The sequence below is a fragment of the Tripterygium wilfordii genome, chromosome 13, assembly GCF_013401445.1.
Source record: "Tripterygium wilfordii isolate XIE 37 chromosome 13, ASM1340144v1, whole genome shotgun sequence".
Classification (NCBI taxonomy): domain Eukaryota; kingdom Viridiplantae; phylum Streptophyta; class Magnoliopsida; order Celastrales; family Celastraceae; genus Tripterygium; species Tripterygium wilfordii.
The window spans coordinates 14,611,805-14,632,248 of NC_052244.1; the positions used below are offsets into that span (position 1 = coordinate 14,611,805).

The 20,444-nt window shown below is 37.8% G+C and overlaps 3 protein-coding genes across 3 annotated transcripts; all 3 read right to left on the reverse strand.

The window, feature by feature from the left end:
* Positions 1-186: 186 nt before the first annotated feature.
* LOC120012036 lies at positions 187-2,289 on the reverse strand. The gene is made up of 2 exons (XM_038863272.1): positions 2,057-2,289; positions 187-1,052 (listed from the first exon to the last, which is right to left on the reverse strand). The coding sequence occupies exons 1-2, from the start codon at positions 2,096-2,098 to the stop codon at positions 393-395; spliced, it is 702 nt and encodes a 233-aa protein (XP_038719200.1). The 5' UTR covers positions 2,099-2,289; the 3' UTR covers positions 187-392.
* Positions 2,290-2,689: 400 nt separating this feature from the next.
* Positions 2,690-6,627, reverse strand: LOC120011791 (GDP-Man:Man(3)GlcNAc(2)-PP-Dol alpha-1,2-mannosyltransferase-like). The gene is made up of 7 exons (XM_038862914.1): positions 6,213-6,627; positions 5,545-5,831; positions 4,782-4,968; positions 4,380-4,448; positions 4,075-4,268; positions 3,241-3,350; positions 2,690-3,166 (listed from the first exon to the last, which is right to left on the reverse strand). The coding sequence occupies exons 1-7, from the start codon at positions 6,510-6,512 to the stop codon at positions 2,922-2,924; spliced, it is 1,392 nt and encodes a 463-aa protein (XP_038718842.1). The 5' UTR covers positions 6,513-6,627; the 3' UTR covers positions 2,690-2,921.
* A 308-nt stretch (positions 6,628-6,935) lies between these two features.
* LOC120013370 (clathrin heavy chain 1-like) lies at positions 6,936-20,399 on the reverse strand. The gene is made up of 30 exons (XM_038865160.1): positions 20,108-20,399; positions 19,521-19,725; positions 17,721-17,809; positions 17,384-17,462; positions 17,096-17,223; positions 16,625-16,723; positions 16,419-16,527; positions 14,934-15,013; positions 14,627-14,854; positions 14,475-14,540; positions 13,969-14,085; positions 13,617-13,814; positions 13,360-13,476; positions 13,202-13,261; positions 13,036-13,122; positions 12,723-12,806; positions 12,493-12,627; positions 12,329-12,391; positions 12,120-12,224; positions 11,932-12,044; positions 11,581-11,833; positions 11,347-11,483; positions 10,989-11,267; positions 9,893-10,895; positions 9,054-9,539; positions 8,786-8,956; positions 8,507-8,692; positions 7,954-8,076; positions 7,709-7,819; positions 6,936-7,477 (listed from the first exon to the last, which is right to left on the reverse strand). The coding sequence occupies exons 1-30, from the start codon at positions 20,150-20,152 to the stop codon at positions 7,316-7,318; spliced, it is 5,118 nt and encodes a 1,705-aa protein (XP_038721088.1). The 5' UTR covers positions 20,153-20,399; the 3' UTR covers positions 6,936-7,315.
* Between the last annotated feature and the right edge of the window lie 45 nt (positions 20,400-20,444).

Genomic DNA, 20,444 nt, shown 5'->3' on the forward strand with positions numbered 1-20,444 from the left:
CATTAAATATCATGAGGAGGTTGTGCAGGATGACAAATGGGTATTTCAAACACACAGATGGGTCACATGGTAGTTGGGGGGAATCAACTGAAAAGTATGATAAACGTATAGACTGATATCCATGGTGTGCTACTACCACAAATGCACAATGACATAAATCATAAAGTAATAATCTTTCATTCCGTATTCTGTAAGAGAGTAAGCATGAAACTTCCATTTCAACATCCTTTTGAAGATCAATACATTGCACTTCACATTATAGAAATTGAAATGAAATGAAATTGATGTCATTTACATAAACCACATCAATTTGTATCAGCGAGACGTGGTAAGAAGAGAGTCTAGAGTGAATCAAAATGGTCTATGATTTTCCATGAGGTATGAGCACCACACTAGTACTCATTAAAATGGACAGCCCCAAGCTTCCATACAATGTAAGTTGTTGCAAACATTACAGTGCTGATAAAAACAAAAGAAAAGGCTATGAAGAAGAGATCAGTGCCCCCAGGAAACTCAAAAGTAAGACCCTGCTTAGGCATGCCCCGGTCCCTGTCATCAAGCAAGTTTGTAGGGGCCTCAGGAAGGCGAGATCTTTTCTTCCCTTTATCGCTTTCTTTCAGAGCATCCAATAATTTCCTACCCATTTCTGGTTTTGGTGGCTTTGAATCTGTATAACGACTTAGAACACGGGCTGCTTTTAGCCTCTCTCTTGCCGTTAGAGGCCCTCTTTTTGGTGTAGATTGCTTAGAATCCCCAGATACTTGAGACCTTGATTCATCATCTTCTGTATTTTGAAATTTATTATTTCCTCCTGGAGAATCTGATGAGGTGGCATTTGGTGCTGAAAGATGATCATCAGACAGTGGTGTTCCAGCATTTCCAGTACCCTTATCGCTGGTGTCTGAGGCAAGCTGATCGCTCTTTGTAACTGAGAGACATAATCCCCACTTATTTTCCTTCATAATATTCCTTGAAGCATACATTAATTGAACTTCCTTTGGTGCCAAAAATTCCACATAAGACCTTGATGCATTCTGGTGCCTAGCTTGCAACTTTAAGAGAAAACACTTCAGTAAGATAATCATGAGTCACAAGCACCACCATGATTTGGCCGCATCATATTCGATTAGGTATTTATTAAATATTTCCAGGGCTCAATATTACGTAGCATAGATTCATTTAAAGAAATAGTTAATGAAATTCTAATTGAGCTCTGGAGTTTCACAATATCATGGTACAAAAGGGTTCCCTTAGCAAGTTAACTAGATATTCAACAGAATTACTGGAAAAATGCACCTCAGCAAATGGAACCTATGATTGCATTTCGGAAGCAAACCTCTGGTATTCTCATGGTTAACAACTTTCCTATAGCCAAACTATGGAACAATAACGTTTAGAAGCATAGAAAAAGACCAAGTTTTGAAGAATTGCATCTATAATTGGACAGTACTATCTATGAGCAGAATCATTTGATAAAAGAGTAGGCAAGAAAGCCATGCATTTCATTGAGAGAAACTTTGAAGCAAACTAATTAAGTTTCAATACCCAAAGAAGAGCTTCGGAATTAATTGTCAAAAGTGTTAGTAGACGGTAGTCTTTGGTTATTGATTAGAAAGGAGCTAATCAGTAGGGAGTAAACTGCAAGGACTTTCTTGATACTGCTTAATTTAAGTAAATTCGAAGCCATAATCAGCATGCTTTCCTTCACTTCCACTATTTCGTCTTCAAGTATGTGTTATACAATCCCAAATCTCAAGCCCAGACTCCTTTAATTTTCTGAAGGAATATGTAACCTAGTTTATGTCAACCACCCAACCAGATCATCAAAAGCAGTCCAACAACTAACTAGTGCATAATCCAAACCTATAGACCTCAAAATCAACAACACGAATTCTACCAAAACAAGAACAATTTTCCATCATAGAACAGAAACCCAACTCACATATGTGGATGAAAATAGCAATAAAACGCTTTCAGCCAAATCAGACTATGTTTGGGATGTCAGAACAAGCGACCTAAAAGCATGAAACGAGCGAGATAAAGAGGTGAGTATTACCTTTGAATTGAAGCCAACAACGGAATTCAGAGAAACGGCCATCTTGGGTTGTCGTTTTAAGGCCCAACCATAGATGGTGAGGCGAGAGAGTTTCTCCCAGCTTGTTTTTTCCCCTCTCTGTAGCCTGTAGGTGTGATTTCCAAGTTTGTGGCAATGAACTGTGTGTAAGACGGATTGAAGAGATGAGGTATTGCCGTTTGCCACCACCACTGTCTTTCGCAGGCGCGTGCAACGAATAAATTAGGAAACCTTTAAAAATAAACAAAAATAAATTAGAAAATTTACCTTTAATTTTAAGAAATCTTAAATAAATTACACTCTTTAATTTTAATTTTAATTTTCCTTTCTAGCACTAAGAAAACTCTTAAAATTCATTGAAGAGTAGGGGTGAAATTTTCCAAATTACCCAATTTTTTTTTATTTGAATTAATTTAGTTTGGCCTGGTTACTTTTTTGATAATTTCTATTAATTCGGTCATTTATGATTATGAAATATTAATACTGAATTAACCGAACTAATCATATATATATAAAATATGTTTAAGAAATTTGCCTATAATTGATCGAATATTCACCCCAATGAAAAGTTAGTATAAATATATGTAGGTAAAGACAAGATGGGAGCAGAGCAACGAAGGTCTGATAAAAAATATGAAAAATAAAACTACTGATTCGTCTACAAAATTAAGCTTTTCCTGATTACATGGACAATCAAAATTTTAGTTAGTCAACCAACAAACCCTTGTCTATCTACCATACCAGTTACTTGTTTAAAGTGGATCCAAAGGAAAAGAAGAAGATAAAAGTAGATGAAAAATATATCCATACATCTAAAGTTACAGGTGTATACAAGGTTTCCAGTTCATCACGATGATGTCGGACACATAATTGGTCTGACTGCAGCCTTTAGGTCTTCATAAAATCTTTGCTCTGAAAATCTGCTGGCTCTTATCCGTGCAGCAGCAGCTATCCTCAGCCTCTCAGTTTCTGGCATCCTCACTATTTTCAAGATGGCATCCGCATACTCCTCTATCGTGGAGGCTAGAAATCCTGTTTGCTGTCCGTCTTCTTCTTGAACGATGTCCATTTTCGGTCCTGCAGAGTTATGAGCTGCAAAGGGATGAATGAAACTTGAGCAAAACCAGCTGCGACAACCCAATAAAAATTAATTTGTTATGCCATACCAATTGGTATGGCGCCAGCAGCCATATACTCTACAACACTTATGCCAAAGTGCTCATCAATCATGGAATGGATTCCCGCAACTGCACCTCCCAAAAGTTTCATCAAGTCCCTGCAAAATCGCAAGAATTTAGCAAAATAACGAAAGCAAAAACACATCCACTTCACCAACTTGTTTGAATGGCAATGAAAGAGAGTCTAGGGTCGCGACCAAAAATATTCCATGATAAGTTTTTTACAATTCGTTTAAATTAGTAACATCTACAAAATGTTGCGCCCATGAAATTGATTTTTACATAATAAGTGGCAAAAACAACACTGCAACGTAGAGCAACATCATAAAGACAGAACCAGGGTAAAAGGTGTCAACTTTCATGAATCTAACAATTCTACAGAAGTTAGCAACCTTGATATCTATAACACATACCGCACAAAAAACTCTCATTCAAGACACATATGCAGCCCACATACCAAAATAGGCAATTTGTGAACATGACTACGGTCCAACAATCATACTATGGCTGACTTCTTTGCCAACAAGGAGTTGGCAATTAATGAGGAAATTTAGGGAACAACTATCACTAACCACTGCAATCTTTGTCTAAGCATAGCAAGGGCCTTGTACATCAATCTGAAAATTACTATGAAATATACCACACGAAAAAATCTGACCAATTTGATGATCCTTTTCCACCATTAGCCATGTAAAGTAAGATCCAATGATCAAGGAGCCAAAAAAGTTGACACACAATCTGCTTCGCATATAAAATGCTAAAAAATATATAACTTTAAATACTAGTAAATGGATTGTAGGTCACAAATAGAGTGACTAGTACCTGTACATCACATTCTTAAAGAATTCCACATCTTTATCCACCTTCAGTTCAATGGCTCTGTCTTTCAAATTCTGCATTCTCTCCTCGTCTGATTTATTCCGGCAACTACCTACAAAATGGAGCTTAGGCCTGGGGAAGTCAGTAGCTAACTTCTGAATGGCAATTGCAAAGGCCTCAAGTTGAACAGCATGTGCCTGAGACAATAATCAAGTTAAAAAGAAACAATATAACTAATAAAGGCCCGAGAATTGAGCCGCTAAGATAGTAGTACCTTGAGCTCATAAGATTTACTTAAGTATGCCCACCTTCTCTGGACGAAATTGAGCAACAGATACAACAATCAGGGGGTCGGCTGGTCTTTCCAAAGGAAGAGCCTGTTTGGAATTCAACTAGTTAAAAACTCAAAACTTCCAGAATACTAATATGAAAGGGACGTCACGTAAAATGACATTGAATAGACAAATCAAGTCGCAGGACGGAACAAACTCTGCTACCTGCTTAAGTCCAATCAATATTAAGTATACGAAAGAGAAAACAAAACCAATTAAAGATCTACGATTTCACTAACACAAATAGATGTAACCAATACGCCAGTCTAGCCACACTAGACAAACATAGGGGGAGAGAGCCTAATTTGTGAGGTAACAAAACCTTTTCAGCTAACTACCACTTCACTTGCAGAAGTAAATGAACAAAAGATAGCAAACCTGAAGTCCAGATGTATCACAAGGAGGATAAACTCTCTTTATTCGGTCAGGAATTTTCCACAGCTTTTCAATATGAGAATGCGTCCATGAAGAATTCACCATAGCTAGGTGTGCACAAGATCCCACAAATCCATACATCCAGCTAAAGCATGTATAGTAAATGATTTTACAACGTGATAGCCAAATGCTGCCAAAAAAGAATATATTTGTTAGATCCCACATAACAGGAAAATAGCTACACCAAGTACGTAGCCAAACTCTATTCAAGGTAGCATCATGTAAAATATCTATAAGTGGTTGTTATAAAACCAAAAAAGAATAAACGAGACCATAAAGTTTCTCTGACTCCAAACTTGGTCAACCACACATGTACAATTCCCTGACCATGTGTTTTTAAAGGGTACGGAGGGGTGGGAAAGGGAAGGACTAACATGGGACAGGCACCAAATTGTGTAGCTAATGAAATTGCTGATGTCTTGACTCTAGACAGAAAAATATGTGAATTAATACCACTAAAAAAATTTGCTGAAGGCCGAATAAAGTTCCCTTGGTAAGCTCTAAGCCCCTAGCATAAACAATTGTGCATAGTGCCAAAATTCCATAGAAGCTATTACTTCATTCAACTCCACCTCCCTGCAAAATGTCCCTCCAATTATATAAAAAAAATGGTTATTTGCTTTTCCCTAGAGTAATGACTTGTTCTACTAATTCTTAAGAAGACACAACCAAAATGAAGCATGGGCGAGTTACTGGATAATCAAACCTTCGAGCGATTAAGGCGTTGTTGTTGTATATCAAGCTCCTTTCACGAACACGAGAAATCATGTCTAAACTGATTGTAGGGTAATGAGTGTAACATATAACTTTGCATCCAAATACCCGAGCAATTGGATATGTGAAAGCATATCCGCTAGTATCAAAGTAATATAGAGGTGTAAGGTTGCATAAAGCTTCCCATGAAAGATAGACTGAACCCAAGCTTTGACCAATCATGGTGAAGTGAGGATAAGTAGTTTCTTCAATCCATTTTCTTTTATACAGATGCACCACCTGAAGATTTGAGAAATCTACATAACATGAACAAGAATAGAGAAATGAAAGGAAAAACAACACGGTAAGATTTACCAATTATTTAGCTCCTAATACAATAAACAGACACCATGAATCCCACATAAAATGTTGAAATGCCAGCTAACTTAGGAAATCAGTAGCACCATTTTAAAATCACCATAACAAGGATAAAAGAGAAAACCGAGAGCGAATATACTAGTTTGCGTCATTAAATGACTTATTGAAGCAGTATAACAACTGAAAAAAATATAAAGTGGATGTAGAAATCTTCAATTACTACTGTCATAACCTTTCAATTTTTAGATCACGTCAAATTCAAAGACAAAAAAAAAAAAGGTGCAAAGAGAGATGAGGGGGTACCATCGGCGTGCTAAGGAGTCTGACCCCGAACCGATCGTTGGCCCGAGTGATTAGGCTCTGTGGAGAGGCATCATGATCCCCGGTGTAGACAACAATGTCAAGATCCGGTCTCTCTTCTTGGATGGCTTTGACGGCGCACCACAACACTCTCTCTCCGCCCCCACCGTCGTTGGTGTAGGGATGGAAGAAGCCAACTGCTCTCTTCCTGTTTCTTCGGCAATTCATGATGTGTGAAACGAAGGTCAGGATGCAGACCAACAAAGGCGTGATAGAAATCCATACGAGAGCCTCGTTTCCCATCAGAATACAAAAATTTCAGAACGAAATTGAGTGAAAGATCAATCGCGGACTAAAACGCAATTGGGTGGACGGGTTTCCTGCCTAATTTCAACCGCGCTCATGCACGATAATGGTGAAACTTACCTCACTCGATTACAGCTATTCAGGGCACTGACTTAAATATGTTTTTTTTTTATTTATTATTATCATTATTATTTGATAAGTGGATTAAAGAGTTTTTTTTTTCAATGGCGGTCCTTAACGGGATCACCAACAAAGGATGGAGAGGATTACGATGACACGAAATCAAAACAAAGGGATCCAATTCTTATAAATTTAAAATAAAGGGTGCATATCGAAATAATCCAAACCACAAAGGGTGTCCATGAGATTTATCCAAAATGAATAGAATGTGCCGAACCATTTGATCTCCAAAGACCATGCTTAAGAAACAAAAACAAATTAAGCCAAACAAGACGCATTGGAGCTTTAGGTTGGAACGAAGTTCATACATTATACTTGGGCCAAGCCTGGTAACAAAAGAATAAACTAGTTTTGATACAGAAAGTCCTCAGATTGCTACTCTACCAGCAGCCAAAAAATGCCTCTAATGCAAAAGAATATTAAAATACATATCCACACACCTAATATAAGATCAAAAATGCTAAAATTATTTCAACTAAATCACAACTGCAAAAAAAAGAGAGAAGGTGCACGACCAAGGAAACACCGTCAAAATGGAATGGCACACAGCTGGGCCACTTTTCTTAAGAGCGAATTTTCACAGCCAAATTCCTACTTCAAAATGGTTTGTCCAAGCGTCATCAGTAGTTTCCCATAGGTGGCATGCCAAAAGGTGGCATTGGAGGCATTCCCATACCTCCCATGGGTGGAGGCTGAGCAAAACCACCACCCATTCCTGGTCCTCCCATGCCAGGCATTGGTGACGCAGGCAAAGCAAGTGGCAGTAACTGAGCATACATGTTCTGAAACAGCAAACGTATATACCAATCAGTTGACAAAACAGTGGATTCAAAATCTCATGCATGTGTGAGATTTTATTAGAGAAGAACGCCTATATAATTCACGCAGGCATGCTTAATTTATGTGTCCACTCTGCCCTCTAAGACAATACAGGCAGTCATATACTGATATAGGAATTAAAAGAAGCAAACATGTCACAAGGCAATGAAAAAGAGGACTCAAAAGCAATTAACCTGCTGTGAAATCACGTCCTTCTCTTCCTGCTCTTTAGCCTTAACTTCTTTGAGAGCCTCAATTTTGTCTTTCACAAGTTCATCAACTTTGCCAGTGTATTCACGGATAAACTGCAAGGAAACGAAGGCAAGCAAATAATCATACACAAATGGAAGCTATGCATTCAAAGTGCAATTAGCTAGGCTCCACCACCCAGCTGTATTAGGCATGTATATCAACATGATTAAAGAATCAAAGGAATCACCTGCAACAGATATGGGAATGCAAAGTCAATCATATTGTTAAACCAGGCAAGCTCTAGAGCAACGTCTGGTCGTATTAAATCATAACAAACAAAGAGGCATGACGCGAAGCATTCCTTCTTGCCCTGCACAAACACATCCATACAAAAGTCAATTGAAATTTTGAAATGCTAGACAAAACAGAATAACAGAGCCTAAAGGAAAGTGTATGAACCCAACATATATACACAAAGGAGCTGCAACAACTAAATCCAATAACACAATCCTACATTGATGCCTGATCATGTATTCACATCCAAGAGCTTCTGTTTAGAAATGCGAAATTTCAAGAATATTATTCAGACCAAATACTTTTCATTATTATTATTATTATTATTATTATGTAAAGCCTTTTTACCTATGTTTTCAAATCAGAGCCAATAGGTCGAACAAGGTAACTATAAAAAACATCCAAGGGAACTAACAAAAAAATAGAAGGCTTCAGATTCCCAGTTAAATATAGTATGTTAGCATGTTGTAAATACAACCACATATATCATAGACCGAGTCAGGTACCTGCTCAATGAAATAAACAAGCAACTCCTCTGCAAGTTCACGATCACCAGATTGTGAAGCTGTCTCCATGGCATCCTTGTAAAGGTTGTCTTTCTTTGACAAAGCAATGGACTGCTTCCACCGGCCTGCTTTTTTGTAAATATAAGCAGCAACACGTCTCATTTCAAGAAGCTCGTGTTTCTCAATCTGTAAAAATACAGCAAAGGCTTATGAAAGTGTAACCTCAAATCAAACTATTTGTGAAATGAGAACCACATGCTTAAAAATCTACGCCCCCACCTTCTGTGCAAGGCCAATCTGGTCAAAGTTGTCATGAAATTCAATTGATTCACGCAATCTCTCATAGTCTTCCTCCTCTATGTATATCTCATTCAAAGCCTCATTTACAGCCGACACATTGTTGCTCTGAACTGCAACCATGTATGGCTTCACAAGACGCAGGTGACCAGCCTGAAAGTCCAAAAAAAATATAAAAAGAGAGCTAGAGCAGTGTGAATAAAACCCATGCAAACTCATTAATAAAACCAATAGGCCAACAAAGACAAACCTTCCGCATGATGTCAACAACACGTGTATGATCAACACGAAGCGCAAGCACATTAAGAACATCATTTATGAGATCGGGATGTTCTTGCAGGTAAAAATGCACCGTCTTATAGTATAGCTCCACATTAGCAACTTTGACCACCACGTCTTTGAACTGCATGTGATCCCATGCTTCAGGGGAATGGTTCATTATAGTTGTCGCAGCATTGTCAAATTCATCATATTGTATGTACAAATAAGTTAGCTCCTTCCAATGCTGTTGTTCATCGCAAGCTCGTATAAGCTTGGGGATATTGAGACGCGTTGAGAACAATTTGATGTGCTCCATAAGCTTCTCAGGACGATATCTAGCATAAAGAACTCCCAATTCGGTGAAAATTCCCATGTGTGCGCGTTCTAACCCTAGACCACTCTCCATGAGAGAGATCAACTCGTTGAAGCATCCTCTATTCTGGTAATATTCGCTGACCTCCTCCAAATCATCAACCTAGAGAATACATAACATATCATAAAATTAACAAGCAAATATTAGTTCAAATACGTAGATGTGGAGTACGGAACAAAAAAACAGGCAAATATTAGTTCAAATTCGTAAATGTGGAAGACCACCAAAAACAAAGCTCTCATCGCTAAGAGAGCTCATCCTGAATAAGCACAGTAAGACATAGGTCATGAATTCAAATAAAAATGGAGCTTCAGGCTTTCTTTCACATGGTTTTGACTCCCAAAAGGGTAATAACCCTAGTTAATCGGCTAAATAGATGCACTAGAATTTGAAGTACGGCCATGTATCATACAAAAAACAGGAAAACACAAGTCAACAAGAACTGAATCAATCACCTGTACAATAATGTTGAGTCCACAAATTTGAGCCAAACGGAACTCCTCTGCATCAACACAAGCAAAGCAAACTTCCTTCCATGTCTTCACACTGTTTGCTTTGCGGGCTGCATCAACGGCACCCTGAAACTGTTTCAGCTTCACAAGTGTGCAAGCCAACTTGGCCCAGTTTGATATAAATGCAAATATAATCTTTGCAGCCTCATATAGGGCATCATCATACAAGCGATCACCAACATTTTGAAGATTGGCCACATTTGGCATGAGAATAAATTCTTCAATATCACTCAACCTATCAATCTTGGCATAGGCAAAGATGAGCTCACTGTCTACCTTGGGCTCCTTTGTTTTCTGCCTAACCATTAGAAGGTACCTCACCAAGTCATGGTAGACATTTGCATCCTCTGCAGCACGAATAACCTCCAGGAATTGAGTAGCGTCTTCCGCACGAATAAATGACTCAATTGCATCACTCACCAGCCCCTCTCTAAGCTGGGCCTTTGCCACCTGGCTCCAAACTGCATCTTCCTCAACGCGGAATGCAAACTCCACAGCACGGTCAATGCTTCGGATGTTATCTAATAAGACATTAACAGCCTGAACATTCAAATTAAACTTCTTAAAAATCGCAAATGCTTCTTCGTAAAGTTGGGCTTCTACAGCTACCTCCCCAACTGCAGGCCCATCAAAGTTATCTAATCTGTTAATATAATCCATAACCCTAGGTGGGTCGGCCTTAATAGCTGTCAAGATGAGAAGGTTCTGTAGATTAAAATTGCCACTGAATGCGGAGTTTTGGAGCACAATCTTTTCCAGGAGTTCAATTAGTTCATGGGGCAAGTCAGCAGTCATAAAAGCTTTAACAGCTGCAGAGACTTGTTCTGGGCTCTTGCTTTCTGGCAAAGCAGTAGATACAACTTGATCAATGAGTTGTCTTCTATATTCATTCTCTGGATCAAGGACCTTCTCCCAGAGATCACCATCCATCCTTTCAACGACATATCTGAAATCGAAGCATGACCATGTAATTGTAAGATACAAGCACAAATGTTCTAGTACAAAACCAACAAAAGCTGAAGCTAAGCAAATTGCACACCTGGCTTGCAACTTAAACAAAGAGTTCTTGTTTGTAACATTGATGAGTTCATCATCACATTGTCCTCTACGGTAAGCCACAACAGCCAAAGTGGGATCACGTTTCTCACAGTACTTGCCCACAACGCGCGAGTCATAGTAAGGGTTTGTTGTGAGGAAGTGCTCAGGATTGTTATTGCTTTCAATAATAATTTTACCCAGGGCATTGTGGACATGCACATCTTGGCTTCCCTCACTCACAAGATGCTCCAAGAACTGAGTGAGTAATCGAAGACGATTTCTGGAAACCAGAAGCAAAGCATGAGAACAATTTTAGCTGAGAAAAAATAAGTATAAAACTAGACTGAAACCTCAATCACCTCTTCTCACACTGCTCCACGAGGGGCTCAACAGGAAGCAACGAACGAACAGAGAGAATCAGTCCTTTGATAAAATCTTCCGGGCATTCATCATCTAGCAGCTGCCCCACAACTAAAGGAGCATTTCCGGGGTTCACCTATCAACAGAGGCATGTAAATTCCCATATAATCGAAGAGGGTCATAATTGTGATACATAATGCTACCATGCATCTTTAAAGGAATACATACAGTACCTTCTGAACATAACCTTCAATATAGCGAAGCATGTTGTTGGAATATAAGTAGTGAGTGAGATCAGGAACAAAACCAAAACGATCACAAACATTAATCAATGGCCGTGCATCTGGAAGCTTGGCTTCCATCAGAAAGTTCTTTGTCTTTTCAGGATCATAAAAATTTGATTCTCTGGTAACCCGCTCAACCTCCTTTATTTGCCCAGTCTTGGCGGCAGCCTCAATGTACTTAAAATGTATATCAGGATCCTCACTGTCTCATTTAAAGAAAAACAGTTCATTAGTAATAAAAATTTGAACACAACCATGTTCAAACTGATGAAACACAGACATTAACAACTGAAAGAGCACCTGGAACTCAAATATGACCCAAGGAAAAAGTACAGCCCCTCATATGACTTGAATTGCTCAAAAATCTTAATGCATGCATCAACACCCAACTGCTCACAATATTCTTTTGCAACCTGCGAGAATAATTTAAATTAGCCAAAGTAAATATGCCAAGATGACATTCGCTCACAAGATATTAAAACACATACCTGCACAATTATTTGAAGATTGCCTCTCAGATTGACAAGAAGAAGGTCCTTCATGCACTCCAAAGCCCATTCTCGCGAAAGTGTCCCGAAAAATTCAACAAGTGCCTGTAAAGGAATAAGCATCCCTTAACAACCAGGCAAGATTGGCTTCTACAGATATATGATCGAAAAGAATATTTTACTACTGCAAGATACTGTACATCATATACCTGAGGCTCAATTGCATGAGTATTCACGATGACACGTTTAATATCAGGCAACTCCGAGTAATGCTGCATATGATTAGAAAGCCAATGATAAAAAACATTAAATCCATTTAAAAATACTGATTATTGATAAATAAAGAAATGGGAATCAGAATATGAATTATTACTTGCAAAGCTCGCACATAAAGACCAGCCTTTTCACATAGTTGAGCAATGCGAGGACGATCATAGTGGCTGAACATTCCATTAGCTAAAATAGCATCAGCCACATTGGGAAAAGTTACAAGATTAATTTCCAGGACCTGCATAAAAGAAATTTAGAAATAAACTTCTGCAAATTAGATATAACTGCACAGTTCACAACATAGCTCAATAAGAAATTGAATTCACAATTAACCTTTGTTTGAAGATAACCGTGTTCGGGTAGATTAGGCTTCAAAACATCTAATAGAAATGCAGTTGCTTCACGAATCAAATTCCTCTGGAAAGACCAAGAAAAAATTCATAGTTAAGGCATTACAAAGCTATATGATAGTACCCAATTTTTCCAATTCAGCAGTTTTGATCATGATTATTAAAAAATGAAATAAAGCAACCAGTAAAAGAATCAAAATTTCACAATAAAATTGAATGTTGATGACAGCGCATAACCAAAGAACTTGTGCTACAGCCTAATAAAGTAATAATAGAAGCGTCATTAGTAAAAGGACCTGTAGAAAAAGATCTGTAATGGTGTTGTAATCAACTGGACAGCCTCCCTCCATTTGCGACATCATCAATGCAAAGTTAACAGCCCCCTGCCATATAATTCAAAATTAATCCCACAACCATTACAAATCTGAAAGGAATTACATGAAATTACTCAAGTGTACATGCCTGGGGATGTGCACGAAGAATAGTTTGCAGGAGAAACAAATAATCAGGTGTGTACCCAACCTAAAGTAAGAAGGAAAGCACAAAAGGATGAGGCTCCACTCATATTAAAACAAAAGCTATAACTAGTACAAAGGCAAGATAAAGAAGGTGCTTCTTACTTGCTTTGAGTATATCAAAATTTTGTCAAACTCCCTCCGCTCTGCAAAAGTAGCAACAACTTTTGGTGTTGCTCTAGCTTTAATATATATTTTCAGTGCAAGATCATTATCCACAGTCTGCAGCATCCACGATAAAAATGAAAAAAAACATGAGAAGTGAACTCAAACCAGAATAGTTTCCCAAGACAGAGGCCCAGGAATTTCTTAGAGCTCAAAATTCTACTTGAGGAACTTTCACTCTTTTATTTCAGGCAAACCTTCACAAGGTCTCCAAGTTCCTCACTACATTCCAACTTGTCCTCTGCCAACCAATTCTCCAAAAGATTTTTTTTGTTCTGGTTCACAACAAGGTGTGACAGTTCCAATGACTCAAATGCATTAAGCTTTCCTCTTGTGAGAAGAGTACCGAAGTACTGCAGCAGCGGTGGTGTTTGCCCTGCTTGCACAGGAACGCTCTAACACAATAGAAAGAGAAAACAAGTTAACCAACTCTGTGTGTAGACATATTATTCCTGTTTCAGTCTCACACAATGTTTAATAAAGAATTTTCCAAAAGGAGAACCTAAAACATTGAAGGTAATAGGTTGTATCACAAAAATCAAAGAAAACCTGAAACTTGGCAACTGTGTCAGGTGTACGAAGGATTCCCTGTGGAGACTCTGCAGCAAGTTCAGCAGCTTCCTTATACTTTGTTTGTGCAAAAAGTTCTTGGAAACGCTGGACAACCTGAAATTTTCAAGACAACAATCAAACATCTCAGTACATAATAAAAGCACAAGAAAGTCAAATCATGCATTCAAAAAACCAGAGCCAATCAAAGTGATAATATGTCACACCACAAAGAATACATTGTTGTTTGCCAAAAAAAATAAAGAAAACATAGAAACAATATTTCAGGACCAACTACCACCCAAAGAGTGCTCAGCAATCGATCCGTCAAGCCATGAAAGAATCAGGGACTTTTAGTATCACTATCATGCATATGTTGGCAAAATTAACAATGACACTTTTGAAAAAGGTATCACTTTACAGCGAAATATGGCCACTTATAATCGGATTAAAAAAAAGGATTGATGAATCTTAAATGATAAAGTGACTCAAATATCAGCATCTACCAGATTCTCTGCTCCAGGAAGGTTCCCTCTTTTCGCGAGATTGACAGCAAGTTCCAGATTGTTCAACTGAAACAATAATAACCAGCTTAGTATTCTATCATTTATTATTATATCCTACCATGAAAGAATGCAAGCACATAGACGTGACATACTTGACCACTGACAAAGGGTACAATGGTTGCTTCATTAATAGTAGCCAGTAAAACCTGGCCTCGTCTATTGATTGCATAGAAACCCCCTGCTGATGAAGCTTCTGCAGTCAAGAATATTGGGTCTGGACTAATTCTATTTCTGTATACAGCTGTAGCTGTCTCCAAATCATAAACAAATAGTAGTCCAAGCTTGGTGATCACGTAAATCAAACTGTACTTGTGGGATACCTGTCAATTGACATAACCATAATTAAAATACCGTACTTGCATTTGGCTAAAAAGGTGAAAATATCAGCAACCAACAAACCTGCATTGCGACCGGAAAGTCATCAGCAAAATCAGGAGGGAAGAAAAGATCAGCCTGTTTCTTCGTGAATGATGGCTTACCTGCTTAGAAAGTTGCTTTGTTAGAGTGGAATAATATCCAGAAATGAAGAATGCAAGATGATAAATGGACCAAGTTTTGTTATTGGCTTTATTTGTTGATATTGGCTATTGTACCAAATAAAAACTAAACTTATTTAACATGATCCAATGGTGGTATGGTAAACAATTCCCGTGCACAAGGCTCTCGCAATGGACGGGTTGGGGACAGGCAAAATGTACGCAGACCTTACCCCACATAATATATGGAGAGGTTGTTTCCAGAAATTGAACATATGACCTCTAAGTTGCACCTGTGCAACTCTACCACCGGACCACATGTTCGCTTGCAACATAGTCCAATGCTCAAAAAAAAAATGTCAAAAGTTTCCATTGAGAGGAGATAAACTATTGCATTAGTCCCGAAATAAAATTTTACTTGATTGAAAAAACTTAAATGTATTGCAAACTACACCGCCCACATATAAACAAATAAGAAAAGAATAAAATACAGCAAAAAATGGAGCTGAACAACCCTATGAATTTAATTCCAATATCAATGCAGTTATCTCCCTCAAATTCAGGAGCAATCATATGCGTCCTCTTTGATTAATAGAGGGACATGATACAGCGTTTCAATAACCACGGTTGCTGATATTGTCTCTCCAAAAACCACTTGGTTTGTAGTAGTGCACCTTCAGCCTATAACAACTATAGCACCAATGCACAATAACGTATCAAAGTTCTAAATGTTTTTGAATACAAAAGAGAGAATAAATCACACAGCAAACAGACAACAAAGAGGCAAAGAAAAAAGCAAACTCAAAGGCCCAGTACCAAAAATAGCAGTCCACAGCGGATTGTAGTTGGGAATTTATAGCCTTTCAAATTAGAATCATGGCTTATTTTGACACCATTACACGTTATCATGTCACTCCGTAAGCGTATTTCACTGTCAATGCCGTAATTAATTTTTGTTAATTTGCTGATAGGAGTACCAAGTCTTTACAGCAAAAAGCAATACGAATGAAGCCCTTTTATGAAAAGTGAGCCTTTTCTTTTACAAATAACAAAACTAAGACCATGCCATCCAAAGAACCCTTGTAGATGTAACGACAGAACTTGGTACAACATTTAGATATTTAAATCTTCTTCCTCTCCACCACTCTTACTCCACCAATTAAGCAGATCTTAGAATCTAGTCTATTTTGTCCCAGTCTTCAAAAGTTTCCAATCTTCAAAGCCAACAAAATCATGACCTTAACCCAGTTCCAGAAATCCACAAGATCCTAAAACACTACTGCCCATAGGTACCAATTTCAAGTCACATAGGATCATAACAGCCCCTAACAGCAAACGAACAACCATCACAAGAGACATAGACAACTTCATCACAAACATCACGTGATTCAAAAAAGACTAAGTTTACCAGGCTGGGCACCAAGCTCTATCACATGCAACTTGGATGTAATCTGCCCAGCATTAAAGGTCTTGGTAGCGAAAGATATGAGAACAGAAGGATTCTCATTCCCCGGGACCTGTTGTAAAGCAAAAGTTAAAATATATATATATATTTTAGGCCAAATACAAAATTTAAACATTCAATTCCAGAAACCAAGGGGAGGTTATTAAAACCTTAAATTGTGCAAATGCTGCAGCATGTGCCTCCAAAGCTTGACTACGCTGCTGATCAACAGAGAAAAGTTGCATGTTTCCCTTAACCAATTGTTGGCGCTGTAAACACAACAGAACAAGGAGGTTAATTGATCGTCAACATAATTTTTTTTGATGATTGCTACTGTATAGAGTACAAATGAAGATCATACAACAGTCAACAAAGATATAACTAAAGGATAACATGGCAGTCAAATCAAACCATGCATCCTTTTATTTTATAGGCACAGGGAAAACTTATTCAATGGATTCCCAACAATTTTGACAATCAAAACAATACATGTCGAAAACCCAAGCAGCAAAATTCTAGAAGATTTCAGGACAACAATGAGGTAAAAAGGCCTACACTAACCTGTTGTTACTGCCCCAAGAATGTGAAAAAATAGCATTAGAATACACTCTTTGAAAGCAACTTCGGAAGCAGTACCATACCTCAGGTGAACCAGGTGCAATTCCAATCAAAACCAACCACTTCTCTGTAGGATCACATCGATAGTTTATTATCTGATTGTTCGCCAAATTCGCTGTTCTCTCAAACATCTTTGCAGGTTCAGAATCCCCTACATGTGATAACCAGTAGAATAAATATCACAAACAACATTTGAGCATGCCAAGTGTGCTAATATCACAAATAAACCCATTTCCCAGAATCAGAGAATCATAAGAAATAGAAGCTCAAGAAAGTAAATTACTTCTCTAAAGAAAAAAGGTCTCTTTTACCTTCAATTGACCAATGATATACAGATGTCTGTGTGACAAGGCCCAACATCTTTGGTGTGATCCACTTCCAAAAGACAATCTATCCATGAAACAATGAGGCTTAGCCCAGCAAACAAAAGTAATCATTTCCCATATTGAAAATAATTTTCTTCCATTATCTTCTGGTAAATAGCATTATGTAATGTGGATACGGTACTTGAACCAAAACAATTTTCTTTTAGGGTAGTTGAACCAATACATTAGCAAAGGGAAAAACAAGCTTACCACAACCAGTGGCAGTAACGTACATCAACTCATTTATAATAAAATAAATGAATAAACTTTTAAAGATCTTCACCTGTTCAGGCATCTGATGCGATTTCATCTTGGCCTTCATCTCAATGTTAAATATCTGCAAGTGATCTTGGGTAGTTCCCGGTAGTTGAGCTGCATTCAAAAAGAGAAGTTAAAATTACCTTAGAAAATTGAAAGAAATAATAACATCAAAGTATTAATTTCCCCCATACACAGGAACTTCCCAATATAAGTTATGTGATTAGTATTTTATACGAAATTTTTTTCTTTTATCGGAACAAATAAAATTATATTCAACAAAATGGTACAAATTAAAAGAAAACTCAGCCCATGAGCATTTAGCATTCTCAATATGCAAATTAAACAAATCCTTGAAAGAAATGTGAACCAGAACAACAATAACAGAAGGAAAAAAAGTGCAAGCTCGAAAAAATGAATATACAGACCAGTAATAAATATTTTTACCAATGTCACCATCATATTATCACCATCAGCATTGCAATCAAGGTCAGCATAACAAAATCAGAATGGGAAAAGGACAAGAATCCCAGAAATAAAATTTAAGCAGCAGACTACTCACAATTTCTATAAAGAGTTAGCAAACAATCTCTGAATTCAGCCGGGAAAGTTAATATTTCAGCAGACAATCTAACTACTTAATACATAAAGTGCTTTCGTTAACTACCAGATTCCTATATCCCAGCCCACCCACCCTGCCACCCAAAAGTGAAAAAACTTTCCCACGGTGTTTAATTCATCGCTATTATGTATCAACCACAACAAAGAGGAATAGACACCCATGACTTATCCATACATGTAAGGATGTACCAATCAGCAAAAGTATATTACTATTAGTATAGAGTCAGACTGCTGAGTATTACTTGAGCTGACATTTGGTAGGCGAATTCCACTGGAACAGGAATGGTCAATTCCAGGTAAAGCAGAAATTCCGTTGCTTGGTTGCAATGAGGAAAAACGAACAGAATTCTCAGTTCCGTTAACTTAAGGAATTCAAGGTTCCAGACTAAAAGCCCAGAATCCACAATTCTGGTTGTTCACGGAATTGTCGCCACATATCAAATGACCTCAGAGCCCTTAAATTTATTCTTCAGCCCTTCCCATTAAGTATACACTCCAATATGTCAAATTATAATATATTCACATAGCATATGAAGTCATATATATTATACTAAAATGTCATTTAATACACTTACATGATATAAAATACCTATATATGTAAAAACATGTTAACATCAGTAATTACATATAAGTAATAAATCTACATCACGTTAATTTATTGCTTGTGTAATAGTAGAGGGCAACTTGTCTTTCAATTCAAATTCTTTCTATTTCCAAATGCATTATTGCACATCAAACATAAGAATTCAAGATTCCCATCGAAATTCCTTGATGTACCACGTCACGAATTCATTTCCCATTCTCATTCCCCTTCTTGTTCCCTATTCCCATTTCCATTGGCAACCAAACGTCACCGTGCCAGAAAAGATCCAGGTCATTACAACACTAATTTTACAAATAACACTCTTTCCTGCCCAATGCAGCTAATGGCAACTACTAAAGAGCAAAGAAAGACGAATAAAAAATATGGCTGCCCAACAAACATCCCTTTTCCAACTAGTTGTTCATATAAACGAACCAGAGTGTACTTACAAGCGAACATAGCTGGCTAGCTCATGTGTTAAAGTGGCAGTAAAGATCATACCAACCAGATATATATATCCAAGTAAAATTCAACAAACAGCAGCAGAAAGAATACAAATCCATAACAGCTGAATGGAGATACACAATCACAACAACAACGAAATTGAACTACGTAACCTACCTTTCAGAGCAAGGATTCTTGAATTTGGATTCATGAGCGCTGAATCCGCTGTAATAGGCCTCCTTAAAGGCTGCATTGGCAGATTCATGTCGATAATGACAACGCTATTCTGAGGGGCTGTTTCCCGTACACAAATAAACTTATCTGATTCCATTGTAACATTTGTAAATGTGATGAATTGCGGACTAATCCCAACGGTTGGCAGCTGCAAATACATTAGATTGCACAAACTCACAATTCAGCTCCTCGGTAATGCATCGAATATTAAAAAACGCAAACAAAGTAAGTAGAATATGCGTCTATCATAACAAGATTTCTCTGCAGATCTAAGATCCATAACAACTCTGACACACACTAAGCGTCGCGAACACTCCAAATATGGAAAATCGAACTGAACCACATCACGTCATGACACTTAGCACCAAACTCAATCATCTTAAACCACTAAGATTCTGCAATACCCGTTTCGGTATTCCACACAATTACACATCTCAATTCAACTGGAAACTAAAAAAAAACGATGAAAGATCAATCGAGCGAGCAGAAAAAAAAGCCAACAGCTAGCGACCAAATGAGAGAACACTTACAGTTAAGACTTCTTTCATGGCGATCGGGGCGTTCGCGGCAGCCATGGTTGCTCAGGTATACGCCTGAATATCGACAAATCAGATCTCCGGAATTCTACCAAAACTCAAAATCGGGGATTCAAATCGCTGCGAGAGCCCGAGCAGTGGCGAAACCATAAACCTCTTATTCAAGCATAGAGACAACGATCTTCAGGTAGAAGAGGAGAGAAGAGAAGAGAGAGAGGAACATGAGAGCGTAGAGGGAAATGGAACGAAATAACTAGAAAGCACTGAAGCAGGGAGGCGAGAAATGTTAATATTATTTTAAAATGCAATTCCTTAACAAAAAGTACGTGGC